This window comes from Eublepharis macularius, chromosome 3 (genome assembly GCF_028583425.1).
Source record: "Eublepharis macularius isolate TG4126 chromosome 3, MPM_Emac_v1.0, whole genome shotgun sequence".
NCBI classification, from domain to species: domain Eukaryota; kingdom Metazoa; phylum Chordata; class Lepidosauria; order Squamata; family Eublepharidae; genus Eublepharis; species Eublepharis macularius.
The window spans coordinates 152,013,144-152,034,077 of record NC_072792.1 but is presented as its reverse complement, the minus strand read 5'-3'; the positions used below and the strand labels follow the sequence as shown (position 1 = coordinate 152,034,077).

The 20,934-nt window shown below is 41.6% G+C and overlaps 1 protein-coding gene across 1 annotated transcript in view; it reads right to left on the bottom strand.

Moving 5' to 3' along the window:
• The window catches only part of STARD13 (StAR related lipid transfer domain containing 13), a 159,511-nt gene extending 142,477 nt beyond the window's left edge, over window positions 1–17,034 (bottom strand). Inside the window, exon 1 of the mRNA XM_054973641.1 lies at window positions 16,911–17,034. Coding sequence (XP_054829616.1) covers window positions 16,911–17,034 — 124 coding nt within the window. The remainder of the gene's footprint in view (window positions 1–16,910) is intronic.
• Window positions 17,035–20,934: the final 3,900 nt, after the last annotated feature.

Sequence of the window (20,934 nt, the reverse complement as noted above, 5' to 3'; positions counted from 1 at the left end):
TTCTTTAGCTCTTGATGATGACGGATTAGAAAAGGTGAAGACTCTATCCTGAGAACACGAGAGGATAACTTTCTCTCTAATGCCGTGCTAGTGAGTTTTTCAGAGACATCATAAGAACATAAGAAGAGCCATTCTGGATAAGACCAAAGGCCCACTCAGTCCGGCACTGTATTCACATAGTACCCAACCTGCTGCTTCTAGGAAGCCCAGAAGCAGGATGACTGCAAGAGCACCCTCCTGCCTGTGCTACCCCAACAACCAAGAGAAAGAGGCACACTGCCTCTGGTACTGGTAAAGGTAAAGGTAGTCCCTTGTGCAAACACCGAGTCATTACTGACCCATGGGGGGGACGTTGCATCATGACATTTTCTTGGCAGACTTTTTACGGGGTGGTTTGCCATTGTCTTCCCCAGTCATCTACACTTTACCCCCAGGAAACTGGGTACTCATTTTACCAACCTCAGAAGGATGGAAGGCTGAGTCAACCTTGAGCCGGCTACTTGAACCCAGCTTCCACAAGGATCAAACTCAGGCTGTGAGCAGAGCTTCAGCTGCACTACTGCAGCTTACCACTCTGCACCACGGGGCTCCTCCTGGTACTGGAGGGAGCAGATATTCATTATGATTAATAGCCACTGATAGCCCCATCCTCCATGAACTGGTCCACTATCCCTTTAAAGCATTCCAAATTGGGGGCCATAATAACATGCTATGGCAGTGAGTCCCACAATCTAACAATGCACTGTATGAAGAAGTACTTCCTTTGGTTCATCTTGAATCTTCCACGGCTCAGTTTCGGGGGATGACCTTAAGCTCTTGCATTTTGAAAGAGGGAGAAAAGCTTCTCTTGCGCTCATCTGCACTGCAACTGGCTACAATTTGATCTGGATGGACATCTATAATCCATTAAGGAATCTAACATATATTCTGACCCATACTCTGCATCTTCATTTTCATTGATATCTGATGAAGGGAGCTCTGATTCTTGAAAGCTCATACTCTGGAAATCTAGTTGGTCTCTAAGGTGCTTCTAGGCCTGAATCTGGCTCTTCATTTACATTGACTCAGATGCTACATGTGAACATAGATCCATGTTTTGTATCCCTCTCACACAAGATACATATAATCACATAAACCTTATTAATTTAAAAAAAGTAAAATCAACTGAATAAAAGAGCATCCCAAAGTGCATATCAAAAAGCACACAGCAAAAAGAGAGGCTGCTTAGCTGTAGTATCAGCATATTTGAAAGAGTGAAATTCAAGGTTTTTTGGATACATTATTGTTGTTTCTGCATGGGCAGAAAGATGGAGATAAGGGGTGTTTTGAGACATGAATTCTGCTACCAAGAACGAATTTCCTTGCCTCTCTTGTCTATGCTATTTCCAGAGAGTCTCTTAACACCTTTTGTTGATTGTACTATCTTGTTCTGTTTCAGCACCTGTGCAATACACAGACAGAGACAGTTATTGTATGGGCATACTGTCTCTCTGGCTTTGACGGTCATTTCTACAGATGGAAATTATTTTAGATGCCAGAGGGGGGAAGAAAGAGTGAAACCAGCTGCTGAAAAGATGCATTATATCTGGCTCATCTCTGCAACATCCTGTTCTGATAGGAGAAAGTTGATTGTATAAAGCAGAACTGATTATTTCACATTTTGGACACTTCTCTTTGTGTTCTATCTGAACTCCTCTATCATTCAACACACGTTCTTCTAAAGCCTCATTCTCTCATCTTGCACTTTGATTTAGGCAGCTGTAAATGTGCATCAGAAAAATGCCCACTCAGTTTGGAAATGAGAGCTGTGAGGCATTTGTTAAAGAAGGTTGTGAACAGTTCACAGACCTGTCAACATCCATCTGTCTGAATCTCTTAACTGGCACATACCTAGCTGTGTCCCCGCTAATGTACAAAAGAGGAGATGCCTTTGCCTTGTTATAAAGCTTATTATAACTCTAGAATTGGTTTATTTATGTATTCTTGCAGAAAATGATTTGAGAATGTCGTAACAATTATTCACTGAAAATGAGGCATATAGTAATCCATATTTAAAGGAAACTGCAGTGAACCAATGATAGGATTGGCAAAATCACTAAAGGATAACAAGGACTAGCTCATGAGCTGGGAAAAAATGCAGAGGATCTTTAGCAAAATCACTGTACATAAACAATAGGCTTTACAGAATACCTAGCACGCAAAGGCACAATACAGACACCACAACCAGGGCCTGACAGAGAGGGGACCATGACAGTCATTTGACCTGGGCCTCAGACTTACAGTGCAATCCTAAACAGAATTACTCTAGTTTAATCCCACTGAAATCAATAGGCTTAGACTGGAGTAACTGCTTAGAAACTTGCTTTTTTTGGCATTTGATACACTTCACAACTTCTGGACTTCTGAGAGGGCCTCACAACAATCACAGAACTAATCATGATTTCTGCCTTAACTTTTGTTATGATATCATCTTTGTATGATAGCCTGTAGTTTACATATATTTAAGATAGGTTAAGGAAGAGGAGAAGCCCTCCCATAAGCGCAAACCCAACTGCATTCTATTTAGACAGAACTTTTCAACCACTCTTTACTGTTTATAACAAAAGGTTTGAATGCATATTGGCGACTGGGCGGGAAATAGAGTTGTCAGCCTCCAGGTGGGGCCTAGAGATCTCCTGGAATTTCAACTGATCTCCAAAGTATAGAAATTAGTTGCCCTGGAGAAAATGGCTGCTTTGCACAGTGGGCTCTATGGCATTATACCCTGCTGAAGTCCCTCCCCTCCCCAAATACCACCCTCCCAGGATCCACTCTAAAATCTCCCAGAATTTCCCAACCCAATGTGGCAACTCTAGTGCCAACAGTACCCATGTGTTCCAAGAACAAAAATATAATTGATGGGGTCCAAATCTTAATAATCACTCCAGAAAGCACTATAGAAATGCAAATACATTATATGCCAATATTGCAATTAATGTTATCATAGAGATACAAATGAACATACAGAATGTGACAGCCACTTCCTGAAAGGTGCTTCAGGACCAGTCTCTTGAATATGGCATATGAGTTATAGACCTCTTGCTTGGATTTGGCGTTTATTCTGCCTGGACTCTTGGCAGTACTAATCCTTCCAGCAGTCATAAAAATCTATGTCCAGTCTACACAAACATAGTTGGTGATTTACATTGCCTCAAAATGGTGTGTGAATGAGTGAATTCTGGCAATGCATTACAATGTATAATTTTGTCATATACTGAACATAATAAAAATCTCATTTCTTTCCTCCTATTTAATATATACATTTCCTCCTAAGCATATTCAGGCACACTGCCTGTGTGCCAGTTAAACAAATCTTTACTAAAGTAGGTCCTTTACATTAAACAAAATATATAGGCATACACTGTGCCATCCTTAAATGGTGTAACTCTGCTTAATATGGCACTGAGTGGTATTCTTTATCTACTTCTGTGACATATTTTTATTTTGCTAAACTTCTGAAAATATGTAGTTTTTTAAAAAAGCATGTAGCCCATAAAGAGGGAACAACAATAATCATTAAATAAAATTATCATAAACTCACTGAAAACTCTGCCTGTCAGAGGTCTGCATCGGTGCCAACGTTCCACAAATGGAAATAAGGACATGCTAGTAACCTTCTCTATCCTCATACCAAGGATCATTTCATAAGGCCCACCCTTTCCATGATTATATATTGTTTAAGGCTTCTTCACCAGCTGTACACGGTATTCGTTTACTCTGAAATGGTCTTCACCACACTGATTTAAAAGACAAAGACAGTTTTGTTTTTTTCAGTTTGAGAAACTAGTTTGTCTGTTATTGTCTGTAACCAAACAATACATGTATATTATATGAATATGTCCCACTTTTCAAAAAGGGCCCACAATAAAATAGCCTAAGCATAATGAAGTACCTTCTTTCTACCACATTGTTTTTAGGAACTGCTGACTTAACATTCCAGAACCAGCTTTTTAAAAAAGGGTCCTAGAACTAACTAAAGGGCCATTTCCGCACAGCTCCCCGCTGCTCATAACAACCCGGAATATTGCAAAAAAACCGCAGAAGATCACGTTTTCGCACACGAGATTTGCACGACGTGACATCACACAAATCTCATGCAAGAAAACGTGATCTTCCACGGTTTTTTTGCGATATTCCGGGTTGTTACAAGCAGCGGGGAGCCGTGCGGAAACGGCCAAGGAGTGCCCTAATCTGGGCAATGAACCAGACAGCCAGGGATATTTGTCAAAGTGGGGAGGGACTTCTAGAAACTTTTAGAAGGAACACTAAGACCTGAACTGAGTAAAAGCAGAAATAAAAGAATCTAGGAAAACAATACAAACTTCTGGGCTTGGGAATTAGCAGACTCAACATAACACAAATCTTTCAATAATAACTTCCAATGCTGTTTGGATCAGGCATCTGACGAAGAGAACTTGATTCTCGAAAGCTTATGCTACAATAAAATTGGTTAGTCTTAAAGGTGCTACTGGACTCTTTTTGATTTTGCTACTACAGACTAACACGGCTAACTCCTCTGGATCTAACATCCAATGCTAGCAGCCAATGTGAAGAGTCATTCCAGGCTTCCAAACACTGTGCAAGTTGCTCCTCTTAAGAAACAGCCAAGACATCAAAGATACACAAGATAAAGCAGAGATGACTACTGCTTCCCATCCATACACATCCAAATGGAAGTCCAAGGCCGTTTTCACACTGCTTACCAGCCAAGGGAACATTGTGCTGAGCTCCCGGAATGACAGCGTCTTCCTGGCATGATTTCATGTGAGAAGACGCTGTCGTTCCAGGAGCTTGGCGCGATGTTCCGTGGCTGGTAAGCAGTGTGAAAATGGCCCAAGTTTCCAGGCAGGGGTCCAGTCATCTAGGCATCAAATAATCCCAGGGGAAGGAAAGCAAAGACACATAATGTGTGTCAAGAAAAAGCTCAAATATTCTTGAACATACTCTTTGAGTAAGAAATCATAAGCAAAAAAATCATACACCTTCAATGTGATAAAGGATTATACAACAGGCACCCCAGTTCAAAGACAAGGCAGTCTTTGTCTGATCAAATATTAGTTTTACTGACCATTCAAATAGTTTAAATTGGAGAATCCAAGATAGGAGAACCTCTGGTGGAAAATGCTAATGAGGGGTAGGTTCTTTCCTATTCCAGTGCTAATGCAGTATGTTCCTTCTGTGACTAAAAGCACACTGATCACTCACTGAGAGTCTTATGGCAAGATGCTAGGTGAAGTGTAGCTTTTACCTGAGACCGGTAGTGGTCACACACACAGGTTGTTTGCTCCATGATTTGGATGCTATTGGGAAGTGGGGCATTTTTGCCACTTCCCCACAGAACTGTGGGGCTTCTGTGCACCTCCTGGATTTCCACAACTTTCAATCTTTCCCAAGCTTGGTCCGAGATGAAGCAAAAATGGAAGCTTGTTGGCCACTTGTCTCTAATAAGTTATCAACTGTTCAAAATATAGCTGCTGCGGTGTGTGAAGTGACAAGCTGCGTGTACTATATGGTACATTTACCTAGAGGCAAGAAGTACTGAGACATCCACTCAGTGATTTAACTTCTAGAGATACCAAGGAAGGAGCCAATCCCTGAAGAATGACAACAATAGATTTTCATATTAATAGAATTTTAACAAAGCATCATTGAAAAGCAAAAATAGAGACAAAATAGGGAAAGTAATTTTAACAGGGACAGGTACCTTGTGAACAGGGAAATTGGGGCATAATGATCTTGAGCCTGGGATTTCTCAAACTCCTCTGTAAATTTGCTCTACTGCCTAACTATTGTTGTGGCCAGAATACAAAACCTAAACCCTTTCTCCAAATGAGCAATACAGGCCTGCATAAATTGTTGTGAACATATAGTCATAGCCTGCCAGCCATGTGTTGTGATTTGCCAGGTGCTGTAATATCAAGGGGCAGTGAAAACAAGACACTTATTCATGGCTGGAGGGTTGCATTTGATGTGAACCATCACAGGAAATGTAGGGCTGCCTCAGCAGCTGTCGTTTCACAGGCTAAACTAATCATTCATGACTCCATCACTGCACATACCCCCTTCCCCAAACCTTATTTCAGACCTTTAAAATCTTCCTTACCTTCTTCTAAAACTCCTTCAGTTTTTACTATCTTTTTTAGAAACCGAATTCAAGAAGTGGCTACACATTTTTATTTCATCGCATCATATACATAAGTATCTGTGGCATGTTATTAATCACTGACCTTTTGGCAATTGGGACAATTTTGATAGGATTGAACCTCCCACAGAACTATTTTGGCTGTCCTCATGAAAGAAGTAATCATAAGTAATCTTTTTCTTCCCAGAAACACCCAGGATTATACAATGAGTGCCTTTTAGAAGTTCTGTCTTTGACAAAGGAGGAATTCTTTTTCCCACTCACGAGATGGAGAATTTGAACATTAAACTTCCATCAAAGTTAATCAGAGTTAGTAGTCAACATAACTCCTCAGCATACAGTAGGAAAAACAGATCATTCACAATATCCTTGGTTCACTTCCTTGAGACATAACTGTGTAGTATGCAGGAGGGCAAGTACCCAAAGTTCGTCATGATAAATAGCATGTTTTGGGCACACAGCTCTCACGTTCCCTTTTGAAAGTAGGCTTTACTGTCAAATATCCTTTCAACATATTCAAAATGTGAGTGGTTTAGCTAATACTTAGGTTTATCTGATCTTCATTTCCAAAAAGTAGAAAACACATCTCATAATAATAGTAGAATTAGCCCAGAACACACACACACATCAAATACACCAAGACACATTGTCTTTTTTAACCAGTTTAACTACTTTTAACCAATTAAATATCTTTAAACCAATTACCTGGCTTTTAACTGATTAAATGTATATAATTCACTTACTGCAATTCTTTCATAAAGGCGATTTCTGAACAGCCGAATAAAGGTGGCACATATGAAAACTTGAAATTACAATATATGGTGCTACCTATTATTATTATTTTCATTACATTTGAGGAACAGGCGGTGCTGCGACCCTCAGGGTTGTAAGTTTAATTTCTGATTCTTGACACAATAGAAGCTGGTAGCACAGTGCTTCCACTTTTAAACTCTCCAGCTCTTTACCACTGGAAAAGCCAATAAATATGTATAGCTCATTCACAATGCCAGAGTAGATTATTACCCTTTTACAAGTGACTCATAGAGTCATAGAATTGGAAGAGGCCTTTTGGACCATCTAGTCAGTTTGGTGTAGTGGTTAAGAGGGGCGGGACTCTAATCTGGAGAACCAGGTTTGATTCCCCACTCCTCCGCTTGAAGCTAGCTGGGTGATCTTGGATCAGTCACAGCTTCTGAGAGTTCTCTCAAGCCCCACCTACCTCAAAGGGTGATTGTTGTAAGAATAATAACACACTTTGTAAACCACTCTGAGTGGGTGTTAAGTTGTCCTGAAGGGTGGTATATAAATCAAATGTTGTTGTTATAGTCCAACTCCCTGCCCAACTCAGGAACTGCCTAAGAGCCAAACTACAAGTGACGTCTTACACAGGTTGGACACTAGTTGGCTTCCCTCAAGTTTTGATGGGAAATGTAGGCACCCTGGTCTTGCAGCTGTAATGGAGAGCCAAGCTGTAAAACCTGGGCGCCTACAATTACCATCAAAACCTGAGGGAAGCCGACTAGTGTCCAACCTGTGTAAGACGTCACTTGTAGTTTGGCTCTAAAGCATTCCTGACAAGTATTCGTCCAGCAGCTCCTTGAAGACTGCCAATGAAGGGGAACCCACCATGTCTCTAGGCAGCCAATTCCACTGCCAAACTATTCTTAATGTGAAGAGGTTTTTCCTAACATCCCACCAGTACCTTGCCTCCTGTAGTTTAAACCCGTTGTTTTGAGTCCTATCCTTTGTTGCCAACAGGAACAGCTCCCTTCCCTCCTCTAAGTGACAGCCTTTTATATATTTAAAGAAAGCAATCATGCCTCCTCTCAACCTCCTCTTCTCCAAACAACATTCCTCAGTCCCTCACGCAGTTTACAGTGAAATCACATGCAAAGTTATACCCTTTTAAGACTTTGACTTCAATGGATTTAGAAGGATGCAACACTGTTTAGGATTACACAATAGTATGGAGGGTTTCCTTTGATCAGATTCTGTATTTTTCCCTTTGCATTTTTGGGTGTCTTGGAGCACAAAATGAAGTGCATCACAAGGCATAAGATTTCCTGACTAGCCAAGTTTATTATAAAGTTTTTTTTTATTGGATGAGGTAATATAATATTTTGTTTAGTACATACATCTTATCCAAATCATATCCTTCTAAATATAGAACCCCACCCTCCCTCGTCCCCCTTTTCTCCGTTGACTTCCAACAACACTCCAACCCCCCCGTTGATTTATTTACGTTATTATTTGCTATACTTGTTATTACTTCAACCATGGTAAAAATCTTAATGTCTTTTCCCTTCATTATATTCTTATAATTTAATTTACAATCCTTCCAAAGACCACAATTGTCCTTTAACATCCCATTTTTTCCCAAATATTCCTTGAACTTTTTCCAATCTTCCAAAAAATGTTCTGGATCTTGCTCTTTCAAATTTCTAGTCAGTTTGTCCATTTCGGCCATGTACAACAGCTTCCTTGTCCATTCTTCGATTTCCGGTATTTCTTCTTTTTTCCAATATTGAGCATATAAAATTCTTGCTGCTGCTAACATATAGTATAACAATATCTTATCACTTCTACTAGCTTTTTCTAAATGTAAAGATAATAACAGCATTTCTGGATTTTTAGCAACATTATATTGTAATATCAAAGACATTTCAGTACATATTTTAGACCAAAAGCCTCTAGCCTTTTGACAAGTCCACCACATGTGAAATAGAGAACCTTCATGCTCCTTACATTTCCAAAATTTATTCAATAACTGTTCGTTAGCTATGGCTAATTTTTTAGGTGTTAAGTACCATCTATATATCATTTTATAACCGTTCTCTCTAATGCTGGTACAAGTTGATATTTTTAAGGTATTCTTCCATAATTGCTCCCATGCTTCCATAGATATATCATTATTACAGTTTATAGCCCACTTTACCATTTGCACCTTAACTGTTTCATCTTCTGTGAACCACTTCAATAACAATTTATACATTTTAGAGATTGCTTTGCTATTATCTCCCAACAATAGTTCTTCAAACTCTTGAATTCTTAATTCTAAAACCTGTCTTTCTCTGGTCTGAATCAAATAAGTCTTTGATTTGTCCATATTGTAACCAACCATATTTGAATGGCAACTCCTCACTTAATTTAAGTTTCAATTCATTATTTTCTATTACTGTTAACTCTTTGAGGGTAAGCCACTCCTTTCCCTGATATTCCATATTTGGGTTGATTACTTCAGCTGGTATAATCCAAAGTGGTTTCTTCTGACTAGCCAAGTTTAAAAACCCAACCTGAAGCACAATTAGACAAGAGGATGGGAGATTCATGACTTCCATATTATGTTTCAAGAACAGCACAATAATGGACCCTTTTGTGCTTAATAATATAAGATTTATTAACCAAATAACTGGTTAATAGGCATTGTGAATAAGATCTATGTCAGTCTTTGAATGAAAAATATACGGAAAAACGAATTTAATCTGGGACCTCATTCACTCAGAGGGTACTACAGAGGGTTGTAGTGAAGTAGCTGAAATGGAAAGCAAATTTCCATTCCTGAGTCCTACTGTTACAGAGTTGCCATAAAACTACTGCTCAAAGTGGTCCAGTAGCACCTTAAAGACCAACGAGATTTGAGCTTTCGACAGATCTGACTCGTGAAAGCTCATGTCCTGGAAATCTAGTTGGTCTTTAAGGTGCTACTGGACCCGAATCTTGCTCTTCTACTACAGATCAACATGGGTACCCACATGAAACTATGCTCAAAGTGCAGTAAAACACAACAGTTAGAAGCAACCATGGCACTGGGAGCAACAGTGGGTAGGAGGTAACACTTTCTCCCTGAGCTTTTCCAGTTTAAATAGCCACCACCCCTGAGCCTCTGTTTGCTCCATAGAGAAAAACTATCAAGTATTTCGATCTATGGAACAAAGAGCAGGCCTGGAGTGTTTGTGTGTATTTAAATTGGTAAAATGACATGGGAAAGGGTTAAACCTTTACCATCTTTCCACCCCCTCCTCATAACTTCTATTAGCTTTTTTAAAAAGCTGCACAAGATCTAATCATGGATCTCCTATTGCCATTTTTGGTTTGGCCTCGAGTAGAATCCAACAGACCTCCTGAAACACAACCCCATTCTAACCAAACAGCCTACTCATTACAAAACAATGTCACAACAATTCATAGTACATATTATTGTTCCAAAGCTCCTCTTCTTTCAACACTTCAGCATTTGTTTTTATTATAAACCAGGACACAGTAGCATGACTGATGCAAAACCTTATCAAGCAACTGGAACCATAACAGAATTCAAAGCAATGTCTGAGATCAAGACCAAGTATCAAAGCTCAAGAAAGATACCAGACTGGGTGGGGATTCAGGAGGGGAAACTGAAACACAACACCAGCCAGACTGGAGCAGAATACACACAGCATTTGCAGAAGGCAGACAGAGGCAAATGGATATTAAAGTCTCAGAAAGAAAGCAAGATACCTCTTGGGAAGGAGCCAGAAATCAGAATCTGAATGATTAGGGAATAGGGAAGGCAAGATAGGGAAAGATGGAGTCTAGCTATATAAAGTCCAGCTATATATTGCACATATATTGGAGTCCAGCTATATATTGCACAAGGAAAGAGCAGGAAGTGGAGATTAATAATGACAAGCCAATCAAAAACTCTAGATGGAAGAATGCAGTTGTAATCAATGCTCCTGGAAGAGTTTAATTAATTAAAATTAGCTCCATGGATAAAATGCCAATCTTAAATATTCCAAAGGATTGACCCCCTATTCCTGACAACCTTCATAATAAGCATAAAACCTAATAACCTTGTTAGGAGTCAGACTGTATTTAACATAACCATAACTTATCTAGTTTGGGTAATTTGCAGTTGGTCAGACTCAGTGAATTAATAATATGGCATAGTTGAAATAAATCAGATTATCATGATAGCCAACTTTCTAGGCTATTGCAATGCTTATTGAGAGAATGTATAGAAATGCTTGAGTACACAGGAAAAAGCATTATAAGCCTACTAAAGATACAGTTCTACCCTTACATTTAACTCTGTGGGATTTACTACTCATAAATTAGGACCAGGCAGCACAAATTATTGTCGTTATTATTGCACTTGTAGTTCATCCTAAGGCCAAATCAGAGGTGATACTGGGACATTTTGGAACAGACCTTCTAAAATTATTTAAAGTATAAACAGACACCGTGGGGATTGAGAGCATGGTGGGGTGGGGTGCATGTATGTGAATGAGATCAGAACTGTTTATTTTAAAAGCTTTTATCCCACCATTCTTCCTGCAGGACCTTCCCACCTTAAGGTAGCCCCAATCTAAACTGGGTGCTCTGCAGCAGCTACTTGCATTAAAAAAAAAAACACCTTTAAAAATTATTCATGGATTTCCTGATGTGAACTCTAGTTTGATGTTTAGTCATAGGTTAGTCATATCTATACAATAAGATCTCTGGCCATGTTAAAGTTGTTTCTGGATGATTCACAGCACTTAACAGCTGCCGTACACAGACACAATTTGTAGATATCTACAAGTTCTAAGTAGCAAGAACTTTCCAGAAAGACAAAATTAGGCAACTAGAAGAGGTACAGAAAATCACAAGAGTTACTTTAAGTGAAAATAGTCTTAAGCACAAGTTTACAATGAAGTGGGTATGACTGTCTGTCACTCAAGGATTTGGAGGAATGGGGGATATCAAGTTCTTTTTTAAAAGTTGGACAGCTGTTGATATAATACAACTCTTTTTTTTTTTAAAGACAAGCAGCTGAGAACATGCCAGAGAAGCGCACCATATTTAGACTCTACTTACTAAGGAATACAAGAGAGGGAAGGATGCAAGACTATTATGTCTATAATTAAAATAAACACAAAGGATTATAACATAATAAAAAGGCAAAAACTGAAAAGCTATTGTGTTCAGTTAGCTTGACACATTTTATGGTTGGGTGATATTTAGCCTTTTTTTTACCATATAAATGGTATTGTTCCCATAAGATCACCAGCTTTTTACTATAAAATATAAATCAAAGCATCACATTAGGTCAGGAGGACCCCAGTATTTCAACCACCTTGGCTCATCATCATAAGTTCCCTCAAGGAATTGCCCATAACCTGATGGCAGACAATCCAGGGCTTTTGCTGTTTCAAGGAGCCAAGTTCATTTGGCGAGAGATAACTACAAAAGCCCTATCTGAACGTCCTGTAGGCATGTGATTTTTGCAAAAGCTTGCTCTGTATCTTGGCATCTTTTGATTATACAGTTACAGACAGTGACCACAGTCATTCAGCCAAAAATAAGAGACATGAAAAACAAAAGAACCTTTGTGTATTCTTTTAGGGATTGGCTAGGCCTGAGGTTTTCTGCTCTGATTCTATGGAACCCTTGGGTTTTGTGAGCACTTCCCAAGGCTTCAACAAAATTTTACTTCTCATCACAGGGGCTTTCACTCTTAAGTTGTAATGATTAAATAGCACATTTTTTCCCTTTGAATTTTGTAATTGTTAACTACATTTTTTATGTAGTGTGGGTAGAGGCAGGCAAAAGAGATGGAGCCCCCGATGATACCACAACATATTGCAGGGTCTCTGCAATCAAAAGCAGCTGGAAACTAATGGGTTCAATCTTGACTGGCATCCTGCTCAACTTTCTGATTGCCTGGAAGTCCTACATAAAACTCACTGAGGCTGAAAGTACAAGAGACAGTGGAAAACCTGTTTGTTTAACCTGTATCTACCCCAGCATATAAAAAGCAGGTGGTAGAGGTCTTGATTTTTAAAGAGTATGGAACCCTATGCATTCCATACCTGCTTCTTTCCTATCACTGTATCTTTTTTACAATGTAACAAAATTAGTCCAACTGGACTTCAGGCTGCCTGTAAATCCTAGAGTGTTGCGTATTTTTTCCCTTTCTTATAAGTAAAAGGCAGAGCACTTGCTTCAACAACCTTGGTTTGCTTACAAAGAAATCCCATGGGCATGATACAGCCAAAGTTAAAGGCTTTCAAGTAACACTGATTTGTAATGGGAGACATTTAAGCATGTACTGAAGTCGGCTACTGAAATCAATAAGGAGTACAGAACTGGCTGGGTTGGCCCCTATTCTTGAATCATATATGAATCATTGGCATGAGAGACTCCTTGTTTGTTTCTTTTGTTAACTGTTATGTATCACCATTTGACAGTTCTGTTAGATTGTGGGTATTCATGTGTGCAGGGAAGTTCCGTCAGCATTGGTGTGAAAGTGTTTTTATGACTTTACTTCAAGCCAGGAAGTAAGTCATTCTCCTCTCCATTTTATCCTTACAACAACCCTGTGAAGTAGGTCAGGCTGAATGTGTGTGACTGGCCCAAGGTTACCCAGTGAGCTTCCACGGCAGAGTGGGAGCTATAATATATGTTGTAATTAGCTTGCTAGAGCACGCTGCGAAGTGCAGAAAATTCACATCTGTTGTGTGAGAAAAAGCCAATGCCCCAGTTAAACTCTGGGTGGTCCGTTGTTCCAAATTTGTAAATAAACTCCATTTCAGCAATCTCACATTGTAATTTTCCTTTGAAGTTTCTCTGCTTTGAGAGCTGCTACTTTTAGGTCATCGTCATCGCTGGACAATGGTGGTGGAAAATGAAAGGCATTTGTACTTTTCAAGGATTTTTTCTATGCTTTTCATTTAGAAAGCAGTTGTACAGGGAAATGGTAAGCTGGAAACAGGGGTGGATTGGGAAGCAAAAACTACCCCAGAAAGGGCCCTGCCCTCAGCCCTACCCTGAAAGAGAGGAGTGAAAGAAGCAAAGGTGGCAAAAGCAAAAGGACTCAAACAACAAAGGAGTGGCAGCTGCTCGCCCACCTCACACAGGGCTGGGCAGCCATCTAGCTCTCCACCATCACTGCTCACCCACCCTGTATGGGTCTGGGGCAGCTGGCTCGCTCACGGCAGTAGCTGCTTGCCTGCCCACCCAGCTGGCCCTGCACAGGGCTAGAAGTGCTTCCCACAACGGTGGCTACAAGGAGTGCTCTGAATGGAACAAAGGCTCCTTGCTTGGGGCTGGGCTGGGTCCAGCAGTGGGAGACGTCCCTAGGCCATAGTTCACCTACACTTTTCCTGGTGGCCTCAATGGCCAATCCGTCCCTGCCTGGGAACATCTCCTCAACCATGATGGGCCACCAGCTACAATACAAACAATGCAGCCAGGAAAAAGAAGTGCTCTTTCCCCCTTCTGGAGCAAGAGTTGCTTATCAGGAACTGCCTCTTCTTCTTCATGGTCCACTAATTTGAAATGAAATGGAGATCAATAATTGAGGAGCTGCCAAAGACACAAGCTCACAACATTTTAAGGAGCGAAGGAAAAGCACTTCAGATGGAAACCTGCTCAGGGGACACATGACTGTGAGCTGAAGCAATGTGTTTAAAAATAGCTTAGAAAAACACACAAAAGAAGACCAGCTGCACGTTTCACAGATATAAAAAGACTCTTATAGGAATTTACACCTTGCTAGTGTGGCCACACAGAGAGTGCTCCTTAGCAAACACATTCCATGGTATGCTAAGGCTGCCATGTGTGAATAGGCATGTGTGACTGTGGCATTTACTCTCCTAAATATACCCAGATCTAGGTTAGAGTATTGAGGTGGATGACCACAGTGGAGACTATGGGCCAGGAAACCGTAGGATGGGGGAGGTTTTGAAAGAATCTTTGTTGCGCAAAGTACACTGGAAAAAAGGGTGGTCGATTTCTGTCCCCATGGGAGGGGATACTGGACTCACACAGAAACTCAGCCTCTGATGGGGTGGTGAGAAATAAGGGATTGGAAACCAAAATGTTGAAAGTTCTTACTGTACTCCCTCACATAACTGTATTCTGATATATAGTCTCACAAGGCCTCTAGGCTTAACACACAGTAAAACAAAGCCCTCCTGGTTTCCTCGCTGCAGCTCTGGCTGCCAATTCAGAGCAGTGACAAGACTTTCATGTGGCAGGTTTCCCCACAGTTTCCCTGCCCCGGTCACAGTCATATCCCACCCCCATGGAACAACAGAAGGCTTTTTAAAATTGCCAATTGAGTTACAGCAGTCAAATGTTATAACAATCTGTGTAACAGATTCTCTGAATTACCAGCTATCATTTTTTTAAAGGAAGTCTCAAGCCCCTTTTGTTGTGGAGATATGCTTTCCCCTCTATATCTCTGTAACAAAAGGAGCTAGAGAATTGCCTTTTTTTAAAAAATGAAAACTGGGAAAAATGAAAACAGATTGTAATGATATTCAATACATTGGGGGGGGGAGCCCCTGGTGACAGGAAGAGGAAATGCCCACCATGGTGGCAGTCAAGGAAAATGGCTGCTGTGAGAAAATCTGAACTTTCCTACCCACATGGCAACCATCTAGGGTTACTGTGATCTGTCCCAAAACCCTTCAGACAAGCAGGTTTAAGAAAAATCAGGGGAAACCTGAGGGAAGATGCGTGAGAGATGCTTGAAAGCACCATGATGCTATGGGGAAGCAGGCAAAAACCTGCTTCCCAACAGAAACCCAGGGCAAATAACTTGTGTGGAAACAGCCCTTGTGTCTCATTGATGTGCAATGTCATTAATTCCAATACAATATACATTCATGGAAATTGTACAGAAAAAGCTGCAGGATGCTTACTAGTTGCACATGGCCCACAGCCCTAGTAACACAAGCAAGCATGACAGTTTCACAAAACTGTACCCTCAAAAGAAAATGAGATGTTTTTATCCACAGTTGGAGCAATGGCCTCCTTAGTCCAGTCAGGCACACAAGACTATTTAGTAAATACATTACTGCATACCATTCCTGGTGCACAATGTGCAGCAGTTTTGATCAACAAGGTCCTCGATGAATCTTAGAAATGCATCTTTAAATGTGCAGATCTTAATGCAGAGTGGCACAAAGGCCAGAGACAACCCAAGAAATGTTGGCAACCCAGGCAGAAATTCAAATGCTGGTCTCTTGGCAAAAGAAATATAATGATAAACTAAATAGTAAAGAGTCCAATAGCACCTTTAAGACTAACCAACTTTATTGTAGCATAAGCTTTTGAGAACCACAGCTCTCTTCCCATGCATCTGATGAAGAGAGCTATGGTTCTCGAGAGCTTATGCCTCAATAAAGTTGGTTAGTCTTAAAGGTGCTACTAGACTATTTACTATTTTGCAGCTACATACTAACAGGGCTAACTCCTCTGGATTTTAGGAGTAAGCCTTTGACGTGTTTTGGACCATCATGCTCCTAAATCTATTGCCCAAGGTAGATTGTTTTGCCCTGCCTAAGGGCAGGTGCAATTCGCCCCTGATCCTGCCCTTCACCACATCGCCCCTGCCTTCTCCCGGCCGAAGTCGGCACCAATGCTCCCGGAGGCTGCGGACAAACGCAACACCAACCTAACACGAAGCCCTCCAAGGGTTTACTACTGAATATTAAGCAAGTCAGCAAGGAGAAGGGATCTCGCCAGCGCGTTGGACAGACAGAGGCGGGAAATGCAAACCCCGACTCGCCGAGCCAAACGTGCCCGCAGCGCCAAGTGGAAAGGAGGGCCGGCGAGTGCCCTTCCTGCCGGGCCATTGGTCGGCAGCCTCGCCGCAGCGCCTTCTGCGCTTTCGCTGGGCAAGGAGAAGCCCCGGGCGCCTCCAGGGCTCCAGCCTCCCCCCGGCGAGTGAGAGCGGGCCGGGGAAGGGGGGCTGACTGACCTGCCAGCCGCCTCTCCCGGACGTTCTTCCAGAGTAAATCCCACGCTTTGGCCGTGGAGTCCCGGAGCTGCTCGCTGAAGGACCTCCTGAGCTGCGGCTTGGCAGGCCGGCGCTTGCAGCTCATCCTAGCGGTGGTGGCTTCGCATGCCGCCGGCGCCGGGCTCTCGGGCTCAGCGGCGGCAGCGCCTCTCCTCGCCCCGGCGTCCCAGAGACGCTCAGCCACATGGGGAGTCCCGCCAGCGCGCTGGCCGCCCGACAGCCGCCCAGTTGGGGGCTCGCAGGGCTGGATCGCCCCCTGCCCCCTCAGCGAGCCCCGGAGCCGCACTGGAGCGTGGAGCGGTCGTGCCAAGGCGCCGGGCTGCGCCGCGGCTTCTCCCTCCGCCCCCGGAGGGGAGATCTGAACTCTCCGCTCGCCTCCTTCCAAGTTCCCTCGCTGAAACCGCCCCCGAGAGGGTCATCGCTGGGGCTCCCTCCACTCCCAAGCGCGCCTTGCCAGTCCTTTCAGTGCGGACTGGGGGCTCTGCGCGGTCCTCCTGCAGCAGGTACACCTGTGCAGGCGAGGAAAGCCCCTTGCTTAAGCCGGAGGGCTGCGGGAAAGGCGGTCGGGGAGCCTGGCTGCAACCCGCCGGGGGAACCTGCCTTCCTTTCGAGACCGATTTTTATTTATTTGAAATCAAGGCCTGGGAGGAATACCGGGAAGCAGCAGAGAACTCATACCAAGAGCCGGAGAGACTCAAATAGAAAGCCAACAGGACCAAACCCGGACCTAACGGAAACCACGCAGCAACAGTGTTTAGGGCGCAAGAGAATCTATTGAACGCAGAAAATTATGTGGCGCTGGTATAACCTTTTTTTTAAAAATTTCTTTGGGTTCTATGGAGCTAATTTAGGAACCAAACTCGCAACAGAAATGTAAGTTAAGGAAATTTCTTTACACCGAACCTTTCAACAATCAGAACAACACAACTTTTTAAAAAACCAAACTCATAAGTGCAACAAGAACAGAAACTTGTCTGTAAGTTCAGTCAAGTAACTGGTTGTCTTTGAAACCACTCAAGGTAAGTAGGGTCCAACTTTTTGGATCCCACCAAGTGCTAGAGCCCTTTGCCACAATCCTCTTGACTACAAAGCAACTGGAATCTAGGATTCTGTCTTCAGCTTGGGATTTACAGCCCTGAAATAATGATTCCAGTAATAATACCAAACTAAATATAACATGCATACACCACTTTTAGCCACAATTGTTCACATACGTATACTTTATTCAAGGTGATAAGAGCACATAAAATGTTATTGAGCTCTCCAGCAACCATCCTCTTCCTCAACTGCCTGGATCCAGACACTGACTCTGCCCTACTGGGCTAAACCAATTACATTAGTCAAACAAGTTCATACATGACAGCTGTAACTGGGACAGTTTCACATCTGGCTCTAAAAGCTGTTTTGGCATTGTCCACATCTGTAATGATCAAAAGCCTCCCTCCTAAAGTGCCCTGTGAACCACATCCATGTATGTGCACAAAGAGTGCTTGAGAGGCTTGGTGCAAGTTTCCACTAATTTTACACCACCAATATTTTATATATATAGCATTATTTCTTGTCTGGCAGTAAAATCCTTATGGTTTTTTTTCAGCAGGATCAGTTCCAAGTATTTGGTTGATTGAGAGACAGTGAATTTCAAAGTGAGTGTGTAAAATTAGGTGTCATCAGTTACTCAGAAAGGAGCTCATCATTAACTTAATGGAAGAGACAGTGCCAGAAATAACAGGAAATGGTGAGAGAAACACAACAGCATGCCCCCCCCCCCCGCTTCAGATAGACATGTGCACCAATCAATGATGGAGAAGGGCTGTGGCTCAGAGGGAGAACATCTGCTTCTTATGCAGAAGGTCCCAGGTTCAGTCCCTGGCATCTACTGGCCTCATCAGTGGGTAATGTGAAAGATTCTTGGCCTGAGCCAATGGGAATCACAGCACACCTTGACAGACCCAAGGGTCTGACTCAGTCTAAGGCAGTTTCATGTGTACAAAAGGAAACCACTGTGGTGCATGCTCTTCCTGTGTAACTGGAAGATTTGGGGACATGGAAGATGAGGACCCCATCTGCAGTGTTTTCTCATGCAAGTATCATCCTCCTGAAAAATGGGAGCAGTATGGAAGTAGAAAAGACCCTCAGTGTGGGTCTGCTTGATCCAGACTTTCCAATTATATGAAAAAGGAAAGCAGGAAGAAGAGGATTTTGATGGTTAAAGGGACCCTGGTAGCAGTCACTCTTGTCACTTTTTCCAGGCTGGATAGAATAATCTCTCAGGCAAATGCTATCCACAGGCTGCTGACTGGCAACCCTCGCCTTAGGTATTAATATACTTTCTCAAACATCTCTTCACACTCCAAGACTAAGTACTGGATTAAATAGATGACTTCTCTGAGCCACTGATAGATTCTTTATTGATGACAAATCCTTTTCATGATTCTGGTTTAAGAAAATCTATAGGATCTGCTGGTGAAAAGCAGCATTCTGTTTATGCAGCCATGAACTATTCTTTGATCTGTTTAGTGGTGCAAGCTCTGATTTTTGGAAAATGCACAAATATACATGATAGAAAAGAGGAAGCATCTACCCTTTCCTGGGGGAAGGGATTTAGTGGGTTGGTTTTGTTCATTGTTAATAAAATAAATTTGAGAATTCGAAGAAATGTCCCTAAACTCCCCCCACCTCCACATTTGGGAGCAGAATCCTGCAAATTATAATTTTCTGGTGCAGTAATGACATACAAAAGGTTTCATGTTCTCATTATGTATCTTTAGTGCCTTAATTACCATAGTAATTAATGGCTAGACACTGGATGGTATTTCTCCTGAAATTAAAAATGCATTTTTTAAAATTTTGTCATTTATATCATGTAACCTAGATTTCGTTTCCTCTGAAGCTAATAGCAAAACTGCTTTTTGATTTGATGAACAATACCTCCAAACAAGTGGCACATTTCATACAAGCTCTATTTTGATGCTTTTTTGCCTTTTTGTTGTTTATTTATTCATTTGTATCTAATACAGCAAGAAATCATGGATTATAGTGGGTAAGATTTAAGGTCTGGACAATCTACACAAGGGACTTTCTGTGCTATTTTAACACCTGGTTCATTGAAGTATAGCTCAGAATCTAGACACCAATTCTGTGCTCTCCTCATCCTGGTCCAACAGATCAACAAACAGCCTTTATAAGAAAGCCCATTTATATAACTGAAAATATACAACTTAACATTACTGATAATACATGCTGTTTAATAATTCATAAAGTTTCTGCAGTACTAACACTGGTTGCTGTAAGACATTTCTTAGGAACTGGCATACATGAAATCTCACGAAAAGTCTCACAAGTCACCCTGTGCAATGGTTTTAGAGCACTGGCATAAATATGCATACAAATTACTGGCAACTATTCAACTCTATCATTTCTCTTTCTGTAAAACATCTCTAAGAAGCCCTTTAGTACCGTAAAAACCTTTCCTCACTGTTCCCATCACACACTGGTTATTCAGGCACCCCATTGACCTCTCCAATACAGCTTAATTTAAAGATTTCATTTTCTTTTTAAAAGAGCCATATCTGGCTAAGGAGTCATAGGTTGCAGACCACTAGATTATGGGATCAAAATAGGATGACAAAAACATGATAACATCTGTACAGATATAAGTGCTACCACATGTACACTGCACAGTGACAAAGATGACAAAATCTGTGTTTCAGTTGTTCACAATGGCCCCTGTATGTCCATATATTTGTTACTGTCAACTAATATACAATAACAATAGTAATATTTCTGTAGCAATACAGTTTTCAGAGTATAGAAGGCATTACAGAGTGCATGTAGAGCCAGTGTGGTGGTGTAACTAGAGTGATGCTTTACTTTGGAAGCTCTCTGGGTAACATTGTGACAGTCACATACTCTCAGCCTAACCTACTCTGATCCCTTTTCCACACACTGCCACCCATCATAAACCTCCTTGCACATTTGGGGCTTC